At 49.9% G+C, this 16,035-nt stretch overlaps 1 protein-coding gene across 1 annotated transcript in view; it reads left to right on the top strand.

Annotated features, from left to right (window-relative positions):
- Window positions 1-16,035, top strand: part of dchs1a (dachsous cadherin-related 1a) — a 109,292-nt gene that overhangs the window by 71,898 nt on the left and 21,359 nt on the right. Inside the window, exons 3-9 of the mRNA XM_080007468.1 lie at window positions 9,567-9,755; window positions 10,436-10,667; window positions 11,087-11,323; window positions 11,581-12,609; window positions 13,852-14,039; window positions 14,345-14,441; window positions 15,293-15,450. Of these exons, the coding sequence (XP_079863594.1) occupies window positions 9,567-9,755; window positions 10,436-10,667; window positions 11,087-11,323; window positions 11,581-12,609; window positions 13,852-14,039; window positions 14,345-14,441; window positions 15,293-15,450 (2,130 nt within the window). The remainder of the gene's footprint in view (window positions 1-9,566; window positions 9,756-10,435; window positions 10,668-11,086; window positions 11,324-11,580; window positions 12,610-13,851; window positions 14,040-14,344; window positions 14,442-15,292; window positions 15,451-16,035) is intronic.

Raw genomic sequence — 16,035 nt, 5'->3', positions numbered from 1 at the left:
GACGAGCAGAGCACAGCTTGTTGTTCCACACAACCACCACCAACCCCCCCTTTGGAGAACCATCTCACCACGTTTTGGTCTTTAAGCAACTAATCATCATCACTGCTCCAAAAGGGGGAACCACCGCGGGTGAGACAAATAAACATAGAACCAAACAACAACATGTTCATGGAAAAACATAAACATAGAAACAAACAACAACATGTACATGGAAAAACATGTATCGACAAAACAGATTTTATTAGGTCCAGGAAAACTGGAGCAGCAACTGGTCACGTGGCCTTTTCCTGTCATAGTTATGGCAGTAAATGAGGGAGAAAAGGAGAGGAATGCAACCAGGAGGGGGGCGTGTTCGAGGGAGATGCTGGTAGTGTGTGTATGTGTGTGTGTGTGTGTGTGTGTGTGTGTGTGTGTGCGTGCGTGCGTGCGTGCGTGTTTGATGTGTCCACCATTGAAAGCCTGGGACTTGTCCCAATTACTTCTGTTGTATGAGGTCAGGACTATCGTAGCACCTCCAAGCAGCGGAAAAGGTCTTCCAGTCCCGTGGCCATACCCACACCCCATAACCTCAGGAAAGCTCAGAGCTCAGTCTTCGGTCTGCCACAGAAGACCCCCCAGCCCCCCAGAGAAGCCGGGAGCCCGCGGAGCCGCACCCACGCACGACCCAGAAGTGCACAAACCAGTCCCAGAGAGTACCAAGTAACCCTGCACCCCTGAAGCACACATACAAGCCACCTCCACGTGCAGGCGTGAGACGCAAGCGCAGAACCCGGGAAGCGGGTGCCAGGCGCAGACCGCGGGCCGACGCCCTGCCAGAACCGCCTGCCCAGCAGGGGAGCCGGCGGGGCTCCCATGCCAGCCAACGCCCTGCGCAAAGGCGTGGACCGCCACACCGCAACTGGCGAGATGCCCCACCCGGCCACAAGCCCCGAGCGCTCACCCACGTAGCCGAGTGCGCAGGGCACCCCAACTTAACCTTAACTTAACTTGTGTGTGTGCGCGTGTGTGAAACTTAACCTGTGCACCCTGGCTCCTGGTCTTATTCTATACCCGTCCATCACGCTCACTCCGCTCTGTTCTGGTGCCAAATATGTGGCCGTGCACTGTGTGAACCTTGCAAGGTCATGTCAGCGTCTGAGCACCTAACGGGCCGTGCCGCTGTATTAGTCACTGCCTTCGGCAAACTCTGTGGGCATAGGCTGCTTTTGCAGCTCTGAGCCCACATTACTAAACACTTCACTACGCGCCGTTCGTATTGAAGTGGCGCGGGAAAACACTCTGAGCGATTCCAACGCCATGAAGCCAAGGATAATCACAAGCGATCAGGACAAAACCAAAGGGAGCCGCTGAGTGGGACTTGAATTCGTCTGAAAAAAAAAAGCTCACATTTTCTGCATACATTTCATCCAACCCACCAGATTTTATGGAGAAATTGTAAACATCCAAGGTACCTAAGAAAGGAAGCACCTTAGGGGTCTGGATGTAGGGGTCATGTTATTATGTGGTTAGGGTTAGTGGATGATGATGCTATAGACAGGTATTGTCCTTCATATACATCGAGCTCTGGAAAAAATTGTTATTTTTCGTCATCAGTTCTATTTTTTTTTCATGTCGGCAAAGTTGGGAAATTACATCCTTGTCATCCAGTTTCTGTTTAGGGCCAAAAATACACAAAACACAATTTCTTTGAGTGGGTCAATGAGTGACGTCGAGGTCGTGTGACTTTGTGCAGTTTTGTTGTGAATGTTGTCCACTCCGTTGCACAGTTCAACATCAGTTCAATTTGGACTTGAGCTTTTGTTACTGTTTGGTTTCCACATACAATGCCTGCACCGTGCCCAGAGCGGCTCAGACTTTTATAAATCACTCTGATATTGAAAGGAGCGTCCTTGATGAGAAGGTTTTGGCCGGCGCTGGAGAACAGTATACTTGCGGAATGGGGGAAAGCAAAGTTGTTTTATAGCAGCGGAGTTAGGACGGTTACTGGTCCTGACATATATACAGTGTTTGGCAGGGATGCGCTAATACAGCAGGTTTATTTTTAATGGACATCTGGACCGAGACGTCTCTTGCACAAACCTGGAATAGATTGTCCTAGTTATGCCGTTTAGAGTTACCGAAACAGCGTTTCTGTATTGATTACTAATTATGACTCCTTCCCAAAAAGCTTTTGCTTTTGTAATCACAAAGAAGTTTGGACGCCATGTCACTGTCTTATTTCCTTTTATGGAAAATAGAAAACATCATGGCCAGAATTATTGGAATCCATTGTGCCTCATGTAATTCATACGATACTTATGGATTTTCATGAGAATAATGTTGCAGAAACTATTGTTGGTCATTCAAACCCATACTTTTATAAGAATCCTACCACCAGGCCTCAGCTGACCGCAGCCGTTCTGCTCCACATCGCTGCGGTGGCCGTGCTCCCATTGGCCGACGACGACTCCCTCTCCGTGACGCTCGCAGGACCGCGCGCCGGGGGGGGGGGGGGGGGGGCGCTGAGCCTTTCGTTGAGCTTGCTGCCCCCCAGGGGGTCTCCCACTTCTCTGGTTCTGGTTCTGGTTTCCCTGCGCCCGGTGGTGTTTTCCTGGGGAACAGGGAGGGGCGGCTATGAAGCTGCTCCAACGTCCCTGCGCCATCTTTCATCTGCAAAACCATTTGAAAGTTCATTCGTTTTTCACACTTAAATCAAAGTCTGCAGTCCGCCATGTATTGAGAGTCCCCATTTTCCGAGACCCTCTCTCCCCCCCAAAAAAGTCCCACTTTTCGTCTCTCCTATAACCACCCAAATGTCTCACACATGTCTGGAGCGCTTCCAGACAACGCTCCCTGTGTGGCAAATGTTTGGTGTGTGGTTCTTTGTCAACAGTGCGCGGGCCGGCGTGGTCCGGCTGCGGTGGTCTCAGTGTGAGGCTGTGCAACGCTGGAGCCGTGGCCAAAAAAAGTCCCCGAATATCTGACCTGAGGAGCTCCAGTGAGGGGGAGGACGGAGGAGTGGACGAGGCTCCTTGCGTCGTCGCCTCTCTCCTCAGAAGTGCTGCCAGGACAGTTTCGGCCGAGAAAGCTGGTTGCGCTTCTCCGTCGCCGCCCACCAGTGTTTTTAAAGCCAGCGCAGTTTCCTTTTAACTCCTCCGTGTCTTCAAATGATCTCTATGTCGATCCATCAATCTTTCATGTGCCGTCTGTAATTGGGCTTGTGGGAGTCGTGCTGTTGTTGCTGTAACTGATCCCTCATTTAAAACTTCTCGTCAAATTTCCACCTGGGGAGAACAAATAATTACGCATATTATCTTAAATTTCCCCTTAAAATTTATAGCCACTGATTCCAATCTGAGTCATATTTTACCTTCTCATAAATGATAGTTATTCCTGAATGAACTATAAGTGCAAGGCAGGTTTTGGAGTGCCTGTTTTAAAGCCCTGATTTATATATTTCTCTACAAATAGGATTAAACTCTCTGTGTTACGCAAAGGAACTGTGAGATAGTTATTTCCCCAAGCAGACAGTTAATATGGAGATTGATATATTTGTTTTCCCTCCTGTTTAAACCATGTTGATAAATAAAACTGGCCCTATGCTGGTCCTCCTGAGATTCGTGTTGACTCCCAATGGTCGGAAAATAAGGTTAAGACTTAAAAAACGTAAAGTTTACCTTTAAGCAAATGCTCCAAGCGGCCGACCGGCTCAGCTTTGCAGCAGGATCAGCGGTTCTGTCGTCCTCTACCCTCGCTACCGAGAGGTGGACTGACAGGTCTGCAGGGAGACAGGGCGTCTGATGAACTTGCAGGAAATGTTGCTATAATCCACTTTCCATATCAGAAGAGACAGGATTTCACACAATGCAGCTTTAAAGGCGCTTACCCACCATGAGCGCCAAACTGCTTGATGCAGCGCTGAGCCATTCGTTTCTGACGGGGAGAGCGTTGGCACACAATCTCGGGCGGGGGCTCACGGTCCAAAATGTAGACCAAGGTGTTCCATGGTTTGGATACGCTGACGTTTGGAAGTTCTTTCAATCCGACTCAAAGTTCTCTTAAAAAACTCCTAAAGTTGTCAATATGGTGAACTCTATGTTGACCATAATCACAACCTCAACCATGTTTAATGAGCTCAATGAGATGAGCAAGGACCCTATTTAGATGAACTTTAAGCCGGATTCCTGTCGCGTGGAGGCGTCTCGAGGCTCCACCGCTCGGGTTGAACGGAGTATCATTGGTGCTGAAGCCGTGGCGATGGCAGCTTGTTCCTCACCAACAAACCCACTGGAATATCCTGCTGTTTGGCACCATTCCACATTCTGTTGCACGGAATGCCAAGTGGAACGTGGGGAGTTTCAGAAAACCACTTGATGAAACGCGAGCGCCAGCCCTCAGACATCATTCGGAGCTTAGGAGAAATTTCATCCAGCTTCCTCCGACGTCTCTCGGCACTGCGCGGCCACTGTGCCGCGAACACAAGCGGCTCCGTTTGTTTTCACAGTCTCTGTGACTACAAACAGCATTTCTGGAATGATGTCACTGCAGAACGGAGCTCACCCTCCTTCTCCACATGGACCCCGAGCTTGTGATGTGTAATTCATTATATCCCTGATTTTTGAATGGTGTGCGTGTGTGTGTGTGTTTGTGTGTGTGCATGCGTGTGTGTGTGTGTGTGTGTGTGTGTGTGTGTGTGTGTGCGTGCATGTATGTGTGCGTGTGCATGTGTGTGTGTGCGTGTATGTGTGCGTGTGCATGCGTGCGTGTGTGTGTGTGTGTGCATCTGTGTGTGCGTGTGCATGTGTGTGTGCGTGTATGTGTGCGTGTGCATGCGTCCGTGTGTGTGTGCGTGCGTGTGTGTGTGTGTGTGCATCTGTGTGTGCGTGTGCATGTGTGTGTGCATGTGCGTGCGTGCGTGTGTGTGCATCTGTGTGTGCGTGTGCATGTGTGTGTGTGCGTGTATGTGTGCGTGTGCATGCGTGTGTGTGTGTGTGTGTGTGTGCATCTGTGTGTGCATGTGCGTGCGTGTGAGTGTGTGTGTGTCTGCATCTGTGTGTGCGTGTGCATGTGTGTGTGCATGTGCGTGCGTGCGTGTGTGTGTGTGTGTGCATCTGTGTGTGCGTGTGCATGTGTGTGTGCGTGTATGTGTGCGTGTGCATGCGTGTGCGTGTGTGTGTGTGTGTGTGTGTGCATCTGTGTGTGCGTGTGCATGCGTGTGCGTGTGTGTGTGTGTGCGTGTGCATGCGTGTGTGTGTGTGTGTGTGCATGCGTGTGTGTGTGTGTGTGTGTGTGTGTGCGTGCGTGCGTGCGTGTGTGTGTGTGTGTGTGTGTGTGCGTGCATGTATGTGTGCGTGCACGTGTGTGTGCGTGTGTAAACATGCCCCGTGCACAAAAACAGTTGTGTGAGTGTCGCGTCTTAGTTCTTGAGACTTATGTGGTGGATCATTTTCCCCGTTGGCGAGCTGATCCGTGCACACTCCGTCATTTGTGGCCTGTTTTGATTGGCGGAGGTGTGGCCTGCATTGGGCGGCCACGATGGAGACAAATTTTTTTACATTTAAAATGACCTCGCCTCTATTTCACCGCTCCTTCCCTTTGATCGTTTCCGCTCCGCCTGGTTTCATTTTCTGATTCCCTTGACCCTTTGCAAACTGAATCTTGTTGTGAATGCGGACAGAACAGTAGTTCCTGGGGCGTATGAGGTCAGTCTTATACATGTTTTTGCATTATCCTCAAAAATGTGCAAGAAAAACCATAGCGGTCAATCATGTCTGTGGATTTAATCTGGCTTTTTGGGAAATTCATGGCTAAAAATAGAAACCACCCAAAACCCAGCCTTGTTCTTTTCCAGGCCTGGCTGTCTCTCAGACGCCGCAGACCGAAGACATTAGATCGGCCAAAACTTTCGGCGCGTCCAAGCCCCAGGCACATCGCTCCGTCCGAGCCTGCGCAGAACTCCTCCTCTCGTGAAGCGCCTTCTCTTTATTCAACATGACTGCTGAGCGCTTCAACTGGAATCTGATGGTAGAACCGCAAAGTGGGCCAGTTATCTTTTCCCAGCTTGTTTTACTAAGGACCTGGCCAGACGTTCCCCTGTTCCCCCGTTGATAAGACTTCCATCATGCTTCACTCATACAAACTGAGTGCGGCGAGAAAAACGACTGGCTGCCGCTGATGATCTTAGGATTCCTCCTCCTTCGGAACTTTTAATCCACTAAAATTGAGCGTTTGCTTAACATCCAGGCTCTGCATTGGGCAGGAGAACGGCTCCCCCAGAAGACGCTTCAGGAAATTGATCAAAAGAAAGTCATGAGTGGAAACTTACTCCACCTGCAGGAAAATATGAATACACAGGGTTGGTAAATCATTGTTGATTTTCATATTTCTGAGATATTGTCACTGTGGCCTTCATGAAACAGCCATTTATCTGCTTGACGCTCACCGAGGGCCTTACAGTAGCTCCCGTGATTACACATGCGGAACAGAGCAGGGTAAAAAACTTGGGCGAAGAAAATAAAGTTTTAGGTGGAAATAAAAACCCTGACAAGCTTTCAGACGTGGACTTGAATGACATAATGTCTTGCTGCTGCAAATTTGTTGCAGAACTGCAAAAAGAAACGTATGCAACATCCTAAGCCGACATCGATCTTCATCACTGGCTCCAGGGAAGTCTTGTCACATTTTGAGAGATTTACACTTGCTCCCCCCTCCCTGCGGGGTTGATTTATTCTAATCTTTTCTATCAGACTTTTATTGAAAGATATGTAACCTCCAGAGGCCAGATTGTGTCTGGCTACTCTCATTGCTCTGAGTTCATGGTTTGTGGTTTGGCTAATTGTACCGCTCTGGTTTTATCTCCGTCAGACCTCGGACAGAAAGTCATTTGCTATGGGTGGCTGGTGAAGTGTCATCTCCTGGACAGATGGGGCTCTCCACTCCAACATGGTGTCATTGATATGCGGCTGTGAGCAAATAAATGGGAGTGGGACTGAAATGTCAAATCTCTGCCCGTTGCAAAGCAGACTGATCGCTTTGGGCTACTACTTTTAGCGGTTTCAGATTCTATGCAAATTTGATTATACCACTTATTTTCTTACATTGCCTTAAAAGCGGGACATTCAACTCTGAAGATATTCTTCCCAGTGTCTTATACCACATATGGCTCCAGAAATACTCTCCGCTGTATACTTTGCTGCTGGCTTTGGTCGAACTGGAAGCTATGTAATTATAGTAAAGCATAGGATATCCACTTCTTGTAGGTCAGCATATGGTTGTCTGTAAAGTACCATAACTGTGATTGTATAGGACTTTTCTGTTCCATATGAGGATGAGGGAAGTTGTGGGACTTGTAACATCCATGGCTGAAATATCAGAGGTAGCGACGTCCTACCAAACACAGTCCAGCGGCACGTTAAATCTGGTGAACTTGGACTGACCTCAATCACATGCGCCTTCTAGTGCTCCTTCAATCAGACTCTTAATGTACAAGATGTGATTAAACGGCTCAGTCCCCTCAATCCTGTCTTTATTGTTCCTGCTTTCATCAAAAGGAGATCTGCATGCTCTTCACACATGCTGCAGTGTATTACAGGAAATACAAGCAAGCAGAGCGTGGTGTGGGGGCAGTGTGGTTTAAGCAGAGGTGGCTGTACGCCTGTTGGTCATAAGAGCAATCAACGAGCAACAGGTAAATGACCCATCTCGTCTGGGTCTCTGTGTTGGTGGGCCGCGAAAACACCACTAGGGTGGCGGGTGGCGGGTGGCAGGCGAAAGTGCCACACAAAGGTTTTGCAAATGGTTTTGGAAAAGGTGGCATCTGCTAAAACCCATTGTTTCAAATTGTAGGTGTGGTGAGAATATTTGTCCTCATATAATTCCCATTTTGTTTTCAGGATCCTGGATAATAAATACAACTACCCATTGTGCAGGTTTCCTCAGTTGTGCCTTAAAAATATGATGCTTTCATGGATGCTTGTAGTTAAATGGGAATCAGCAAGGGGTCTACCAAAATACTGTTCACATTAAACATCTGCCATAAATGGTTTCGGTCACGGGAGAGGAAATTCTTCTCTTATTGATCTGTTGGGGAGGTTTTCTGTCTGGGTGCTGAGATGTTGGAGTGCTGCACATTCTCCTTGCTCTCTAACCAGACCCCTGGTATTCAATGCCTATAAAAGAAAAAAACAAGTTCGTCTCTGCATCAATCTTTAATTCACAAGCTCTGCGCCTCCAGCACCCAGAGGGGAGGTGGTCAGCACATTCTCAACTTTTTGTGGCACGACCGAGGCGAGAAAAAAAAACAATCGTAAAATGCACAACGGTAGTTATTAATAACTCGTGCCTGGTAAGAGGATAAAATATTACAAAATGGCAACAGGAGTATTGTGTTAAACACGGAGTACCAGACTTATATTGCTCTTGGTTTCCTCTTCCCTCGTGTGGTTCATTATTCTTCTTCTGCTTGGCTTGTGCCTCTGCCAGCTTCCAGCTTCAGGGCCCTAACCCTAACCCTGGCTCTTACAGGCGACCCAGAGTTCCAGTCAAAGTGCAGGCCCCGCCCTTCGCCCGGTCCCCACGGAGGCCCTACTGTAGGCACGGCCAAACCTTCGTCACCACCAATAAATGATTTCCATATACACACACTCTGTCTCTAAAAATAGCCTGCTTTTGATAAGCGTGGCTTGCTGTATTTTTCTTGGCACTGCTCCTGATGACTATCCCTGTTCATGCACAGAATGAGCATCCCGCGCCGGGTGTTTGGAACTTCAGAGCATGCTTCAAACCTCCTGTTTATCCAATAACCTTTCTTCTCCGAAAAACGATCAATTTACGAAAGCAGCGGCAGGAAGGAGAATTCTAATCAACTCGTGAGGCTTAAGACAGCACTAATCTCTCTCAAGATGCGATGCAGAGGCAACACTTGCTAACAATTATCTTGCTGATACCCAGGGGCCCGATCTGATTGGCCTGTTTGCCTTGGTACTGTCTTGGGAGCTCCTACAGTAATTGAGTGGACTCCCTGGCTGACAGCTTGTGAGACGCCTCCATAACTCTGGTGGACTCAGCGCGCCATGGATGTGAAGCCTTATTGAAACCAGACCGCGAGAGTGAGCGTCGTATCGGGGCAGAATGTGCTGCGTTCAAGCGTACTGTGCAGTGTCGACCAGCAGTGGAGCAGTAACTGTCCCACGCAGGCAGACACCACTCCTGCAACAGTTAGTGTTCTACGCTGGCAGCCCTCCCAGAGGCTGCAGGTATCCTCCTACAGGGTTCTCAGCTCCCCTCCACTTCACCTCTTACTGCCAAAGGGGCTGGTTGGCCCAGGCCCTCCTTCAGATAAATAGCAGCAAAGCCTTCCAAAGATGCTTTCAAACGGCACCTGGCACGAAGCTCTTGTTTCGCTTTGGAAGTTGCCGTGACTTTGACTTGCCTTTAATGGAATTTAGATTGTATCTGCTGTGTTTATTCCCTGGAATAATATATTTCATAAATAATTTCCCCTAAAGTTTGCAGTCCATTAAATTTCCTCGCAGTGCCCTGAGCTCGGCGAGTGTCAAACTGATGTCATGTTGTCTCCTTCTCCGCAGGTGACTGCGACCGATGCGGATGGCGGCTCCTTCGGCTCCGTCACCTACTCCCTGGGCTCCGGCATCAACAGTGCGGCTCCTTCGCAGTTCACGATCGGCAAAGACACAGGGCAGATCTGCACGAGCGTGGCGCTAGACAGAGACCAGGGCCAGAGCAGCTACGACTTCACTGTCACTGCTGTGGACGGGGTAGGTCCATAACATCTAGAAATCATGGCTAATATAAATCCACCGAGTCAAATAAACAAAGAATCGTTGCTTTTCACGGAGACCGGAGAGCAAACATAGCCAGCAGTGCAGAAAGACTTTCATTTAAACAGCCAAATTAAGAAAAAATGGTTGAATGCCTCCCCATGGAAAGTTTGTTCAGTAGTTTTTGCGGCATCCTATATACCGCGTGCCAAATAATACTTAAAAGAATAAAAACTGAACGGAAATTACTCCGACCGCGTGTTAAAGTGATCGTGTGGAGAAATGCCTCAACTGTCAAGCTGTAATATTTAACAAGTTGGACGGCCCCCTCCCTTGCTTTTGCCACCTGGTCCTAATGAAAAGCCCTCACTGTATTTTCTTCAGGTTGAAACGCCAATTAAACAGTCTGTGGTGTCCGTGGCGGGCCCTCTCCCTCCACGGGCCCTAACATACTGCTTTTTACTCCAGGGAAACTATCAATCTGTATCCCTCCACTAAACCTGCTGGGACTACATTTTAGAGGCCACACCATACGTTCAGCGTTAAAAAGCTTGCCGCTGTTTTATACTCATGCCATTAATGTGGTCTAAACCGTGGGTTTCTTTTCTCACCATTGGCCGTAATTTACTGTTCTGAAGGCCTAACATAACAAAGGAGCGTTGTGTTTTCTTTCTCAGGGCGGACTGAGCTCTGTAGCTTACGTGAAAGTAGATCTGGTCGACATCAATGACAACAGGCCCTCCTTCTACCCCGTGAGCTACGCCGTCAGCTTGAGCACCCAGAGTGCACCTGGGACCTCGGTCGTCAGAGTGATGGCCTATGACCCCGACACAGGGGAGAACGGCCGGGTTACATACCGAACGGTCCCCGGGGGGGCCTCCCCTTACTTCACACTCAACAAGGACACAGGTTGGTCGAGTCGCTCCTCGCTTTGCGCCGTTCACCTGGAAGTTACTTTTAATACCGCTATTCAGCATGACCACATACTGTAGTAAATTCTGTTCTGTATGTTATGTACCCGGGGTGTCAAACTCAATCACATCAAGGATTCAACTGGAAAATCTGTGTATGGGCCTTTCACAATATGATGGTGTTACATAACTCACATCAAACACACACGTGACAGAGTGTAACTCAAAGATCATGACTTTGGTTTAGAGGCCAGAAGTAAAGACAACATGGATTAGTTTCTCTCTAAATGTGTGAGAGGCTGGATTTAGACCACAGAGCTTAGGTTTGGCAACTGCAGCTTCTCAGAGAGGAGACCAACGTAGTCAGTGCGCCCAACACCACCTGGGTGGAGCTTCAGCTTGTGGCTCTGCTTCCAGGTGTGATCTCCTTGTCGCGGTCGCTTCATGGGAAGGCCAACTCAGTCATCTCCGTGGTGATCTCCGCTCAGGACGGAGGGGGCCTCGTGGCACCCCTCAATGCTCGGGTCAACGTCAGCGTGGTGGCAGGGCTGGTGGCGCCACCTGTCTTTGAGCAGACTCAGTACCACTTCACCGTTTCAGAAGACGTCCTGCGCGGCACCGTCGTCGGCATCGTTCAGGCGAGCGTCAAGACCGGTGGGTGGACTTTTATTCCCATAACAGTGCAGTGAGGGAGATGCTGAATGCAGTGCACAAGTGTCGACACACACACACACACACACGCACACACGCACGCAAACTTACATACACACACATACTGAGCCGATCAGTAAACATTTATCAAGTCAGTTTATTTATATAGCCTTGTTTTGTTACAGTCGCAAGGGGATTTACCCAGGAACAGTTTATTTCCCTTGGCTGTGCCAACCTACCTGTTTTGTTTTCCGCAATAGGCTCCACCAAGGAAATCTCCTACACCATCAGCTCTGGGGATCCTACAGGTTACTTCACAGTGGACCCTGAGACTGGGGCGATCAGGACCAGTCTACCCCTGGACCATGAAGCCCAGCCAACCTTTGACCTGGAGGTCCAGGCGCAGAGCGGCAGCCCCCCAGCCTTTGGCCAAACCCGCATCCACATCACCGTAGCAGATGTCAACGACAACGCGCCGGCTTTTCTGCCCTCGTCTTCCGAGTCCTTGCTTCTCCCAGAACACACGGAGATGGGTACCGTGGTGTACCGCGTCCAGGCAGAAGACAGAGACTCTGGCGCCAATGGCCACCTGACCTTTGACCTTTCCTCTCCCAGCGGAGCCCAGAGGAGCTTCAGCATAGACCGCAGCAGCGGAGAGATCCGGCTGGTGGGGAGCCTTTCATACGAGAGTGTATCACGCTTTGACCTCCAGGTGATGGCCAAGGATGGCGGAGTACCACAGCGTAGTTCCACCCTAATGCTTGTGGTTCACGTGCAGGCAGAGAACGATCAGGGCCCCGTGTTCGATACCCTCACCTACCGGGTAGAGCTTAAGGAGGGCACTCCCCTAAACACACGCTTCCTGCAGGTCAGGGCTATGAGCAGAGAGACCCCGGCCTCGGGTCCCTCCAGTCCCCTGGCGTATCACCTACGCCCGGATGGAGACGCCGCAGGGTTTGGCATAGCCGTGGACAGCGGCTGGCTGTTTGTGAAGAGCGCCCTGGACAGAGAAGCAAAGGACATGTACCTGCTAACAGTCTTGGCCACCGCGGGTCAGGGGCAGCACAAGAAGACTGGGAGCGCCACAGTGCGGGTATCTGTGACCGACGAGAACGATAACTCTCCGCGGCTAACGCGGGACAGGGTCTTCCTGGCTGTGAGGGAGAACCTGCCGGCAGGAACCGGGTTCGGTCGCGTTCTGGCTACGGACCGAGATAGCGGTCATAACGCCCGCCTGAGTTACCGCTTCCTCCACCCGGACCGCCACTTCCAGATCAACTCCCACACAGGTTAGTAGATCATCTAACACACAGACCCACCAACCAGGGCTTGGCTCGCACAGGGACCAGGGACCGTGATCCAAACAGTAATCTTGAAGATCCAAACTGTTCAGAAAGGAAGTGCATTGTGCAGAAATTGACATAGATTAAGTGTGCGATAAAGTTTAAATCCATCCCTTCCATCCCAAACAGTATGTGTTTACAAGGAAGTATCCAGGAGTGAATTCCTGTTGGAAATTGTACAAGTAGGATATAACCAAACTTGTCCTCTGGATTTGACGCAGCCCCTCCTTACTGTAGGAGCAGTAGGCAGCCACAGTGCAGCGTCCGGGGACCCACTGCAGCTTGTGCCAGTGCCTGGTTCAGAGGCACTGACAGGAGTGTTACCAATAACATACATGTCTTGAACATGCAAACTCCACGCATGAAGGACCTGGGACGGCCGGGATTCACGACCTTATTGCTGTGAGGCAACAGTGCTAACCACTGAGCCACATCACCAGATGGGGATTTCTGATGAGATAGCAGTGGATGCAGTCAGGTTTTGGCACAAGCATAAACTTTAGAAATGTACGGAAACTTAACAAAGTGGAATAAGATGGCAAATCTATCATGAAACCATTGTCAGGCTCCTTTAATAAAGTTTAAATAGTCTTTAAAAAATTATTTGAAAGTCAGTGAAAGAGGTTTTTTTTATTTTAATCAACTTCTCGCTGCTTCTAATTGGTCTGATCAGTCTTTTATACGGAGAGAGGATGAAATGAAGTGATCTGCTACCAGCTCCACTGCCAATGTGTGTGTGTGTGAGCGTGTGTGTGTGTGTGTGTGTGTGTGAGCGTGTGTGTGTGTGTGTGTGTGTGTGTGTGTGTGTGCGAGCGTGTGTGTGTGTGTGTGTGTGTGTGTGTGTGTGTGTGTGTGTGTGTGTGTGTGTGTGTGTGTGTGTGTGTGCGAGCGTGTGTGTGTGTGTGTGTGTGTGTGTGTGTGTGTGTGTGTGTGTGTGAGCGTGTGTGTGTGTGTGTGTGTGTGTGTGCTAGCGTGTGTGTGTGTGTGTGTGTGTGTGTGTGTGTGTGTGTGTGTGTGTGTGTGTGTGTGTGTGTGCGAGCGTGTGTGTGTGTGTGTGTGTGTGTGTGTGTGTGTGCGAGCGTGTGTGTGTGTGTGTGTGTGTGTGTGTGTGTGTGTCAGTGATCAAAGCAGCTCCCTCTTTAATCTCCGTCATGGCTCCAGGTCTCACGGTCTGTGCTTCCTCCCCAGGTGAGATCAGCACCCGGGTGGTTCTGGACCGGGAGATCCAGTCCAGCTTCCAGCTTCTGGTGGCGGTGCAGGACGGGGGGGCGCCCCCCCGCAGCGCCACCGGCACCGCCTTCATCACCGTGCTGGACGACAACGACAACAGCCCCACCTTCACCCACAGCCAGCCGGGGAAAACCTTTGTCCTGCAGGTGGGATTAGATTGTACTGGATATGATGGTACTAGATGAAGTTAAGTTCCATTGTTTACGTTTTATATTCGATTCAATTAAACTAGATTAGATTGGATTCTTTCGATTGGATTACATTGATAAGATGACATGGTCCTGAATTGTATTGGATAACATTTAATTGCATTAGATTACATTATTTAAATCAAGACAGGAAACACTGCGAAATAGAGCTACGTACGGGCAATGAAACAGAGAAAAGGACACTGTCCTCAGAGTAGGAAACATGAGAACAGCTTCTTCAACACAGTGTTGGTGTTTCTTAGGTTCTGGAAGCTCAGGAACCAGGACTGCTGCTCGGCACGCTGCACGCCAAAGACCCGGACGAGGGAGAGAACGGCACCGTGTCCTACTCGCTGTCAGGTGCGATAATCTGCAGGAGGGATTACGCCCTCTGGTGGTTATCAGGAAAAGTTTATTGGAGGCGAGAGGATGAGAGGGAACGAGTAGAAGAGAACGAGGGAAAGAGTCGACCCCACTCAGCCCCAGTTTCTAAAGCAGGAACCTGGATCCTGGTTCAAGGTTAAAGGTTAAAGCTTAAAGGTTAAAGGTTAAAGGTTAAAGGTGAGCAGGCTAGTCTGCCGTAAGCCGCCTTTACACTGAATCCGATAATGGACCGGACTGTCGGAACCCGCCCCCTAGTGGCCGCCGTAGTGCATGTTGTAAATGTGGCAGAAAGTGGGAGAGCTCGTTCTTCTCCAGAACAAAGAGCAGTTTGCTCAGCTGAACATCAACCATTTGCACTGACACAGCCGGACCGTCGGTGGGATGCAGAAACCTCTTCACCACAGGGGGGCGGGGCTTATCCCACAGGGGTGGGGCTTATCGCATGCAGGCTCCGACTTCCGGTGCCTTGTTGTCGTTTGTTGGATTCGGCGTGAAGGCGCTTTTAGTCGTAGTTCTTAAAACTCTTACATCTTCTAATAAACTCCCATAACATCCTTTAGGTTTTTAGTCATTTAGTATCCCTGCTACCTTGTTGTCCTGTCTTATTTATTTTAAATGAATCATAATTAGATTTGAATCCTAACTGTGTTTGTACTTGACTGTTTGCTTCACTGCCCTGTAACCTTGTTTTGGAGATCGCCATATGAATGAAGATTATTATTATTATTCTGGTTAATAACCCCCCCGCCTCCACAAGCTGTGTTATCTTTCTAACCTCCAACACCTGCTTCCCCCTCTGGTTCTGGTTCCGGCCGCGGCCCCCGCAGGTCCCCGGGCTGAGCGTTTCACCCTGGACCCGGCCAGCGGTGAGTTGCGCTCCTCGGCCCCTCTCAGCCACGACGAGCGTAGCGACTACGTCCTGACGGTGATGGCCTCCGACCGGGGACTGCCCCCCCGACGCTCCTCTTGCCCCCTCAGCATCCAGGTGAGAACCCCCCCCCCCCCCCGCCAGACTCCAGACCCCCAGCCCAAAGCCAAAGAGCCACAACATTTAAACCGCCACTAATAACACTAATACTGTGTAGCTCTGCCTCGTGTCCCCAAAACAGCTGTGACCCATGGAGGCAGTGACTCCACCAGACTCTGAAGGTGTCCTGTGGTATCTGGCACCAAGACGTTAGCAGCAGATCCTTTAAGTCCTGGAAGTTGGAGGTGGGGCCCCCATGGATCAGGCTTGTTGTTTCAGCACATCCCACAGATGCTCCATCGGATCGAGATCTGGGGAATTTGGAGGCCTACTCAACACCTTCAACTCATGCTCCTCAAACCATTCCTGAACAGTGTTTGCAGTGTGGCAGGACGCATTATCCTGCTGAACGAGGCCACCGCCATCTGGGGATAACGTTGCCCTGAAGGGGTGGACTTGGTCGACAACAATGTTTAGGAAGGTGGTTCGTGTCAAAGTAACATCCACATGAATGCCAGGACCCAAGGTTTCCCAGCAGAACATTGTCCAGAGCATCACACTGCCCCTGCTGGCTTGTCTTCTTCCCATAATGCATCCTGGTGC

This window comes from Zeus faber (assembly GCF_960531495.2).
Source record: "Zeus faber genome assembly, chromosome: 9".
Classification (NCBI taxonomy): domain Eukaryota; kingdom Metazoa; phylum Chordata; class Actinopteri; order Zeiformes; family Zeidae; genus Zeus; species Zeus faber.
This window is presented reverse-complemented; position numbering and strand designations above follow the sequence as displayed.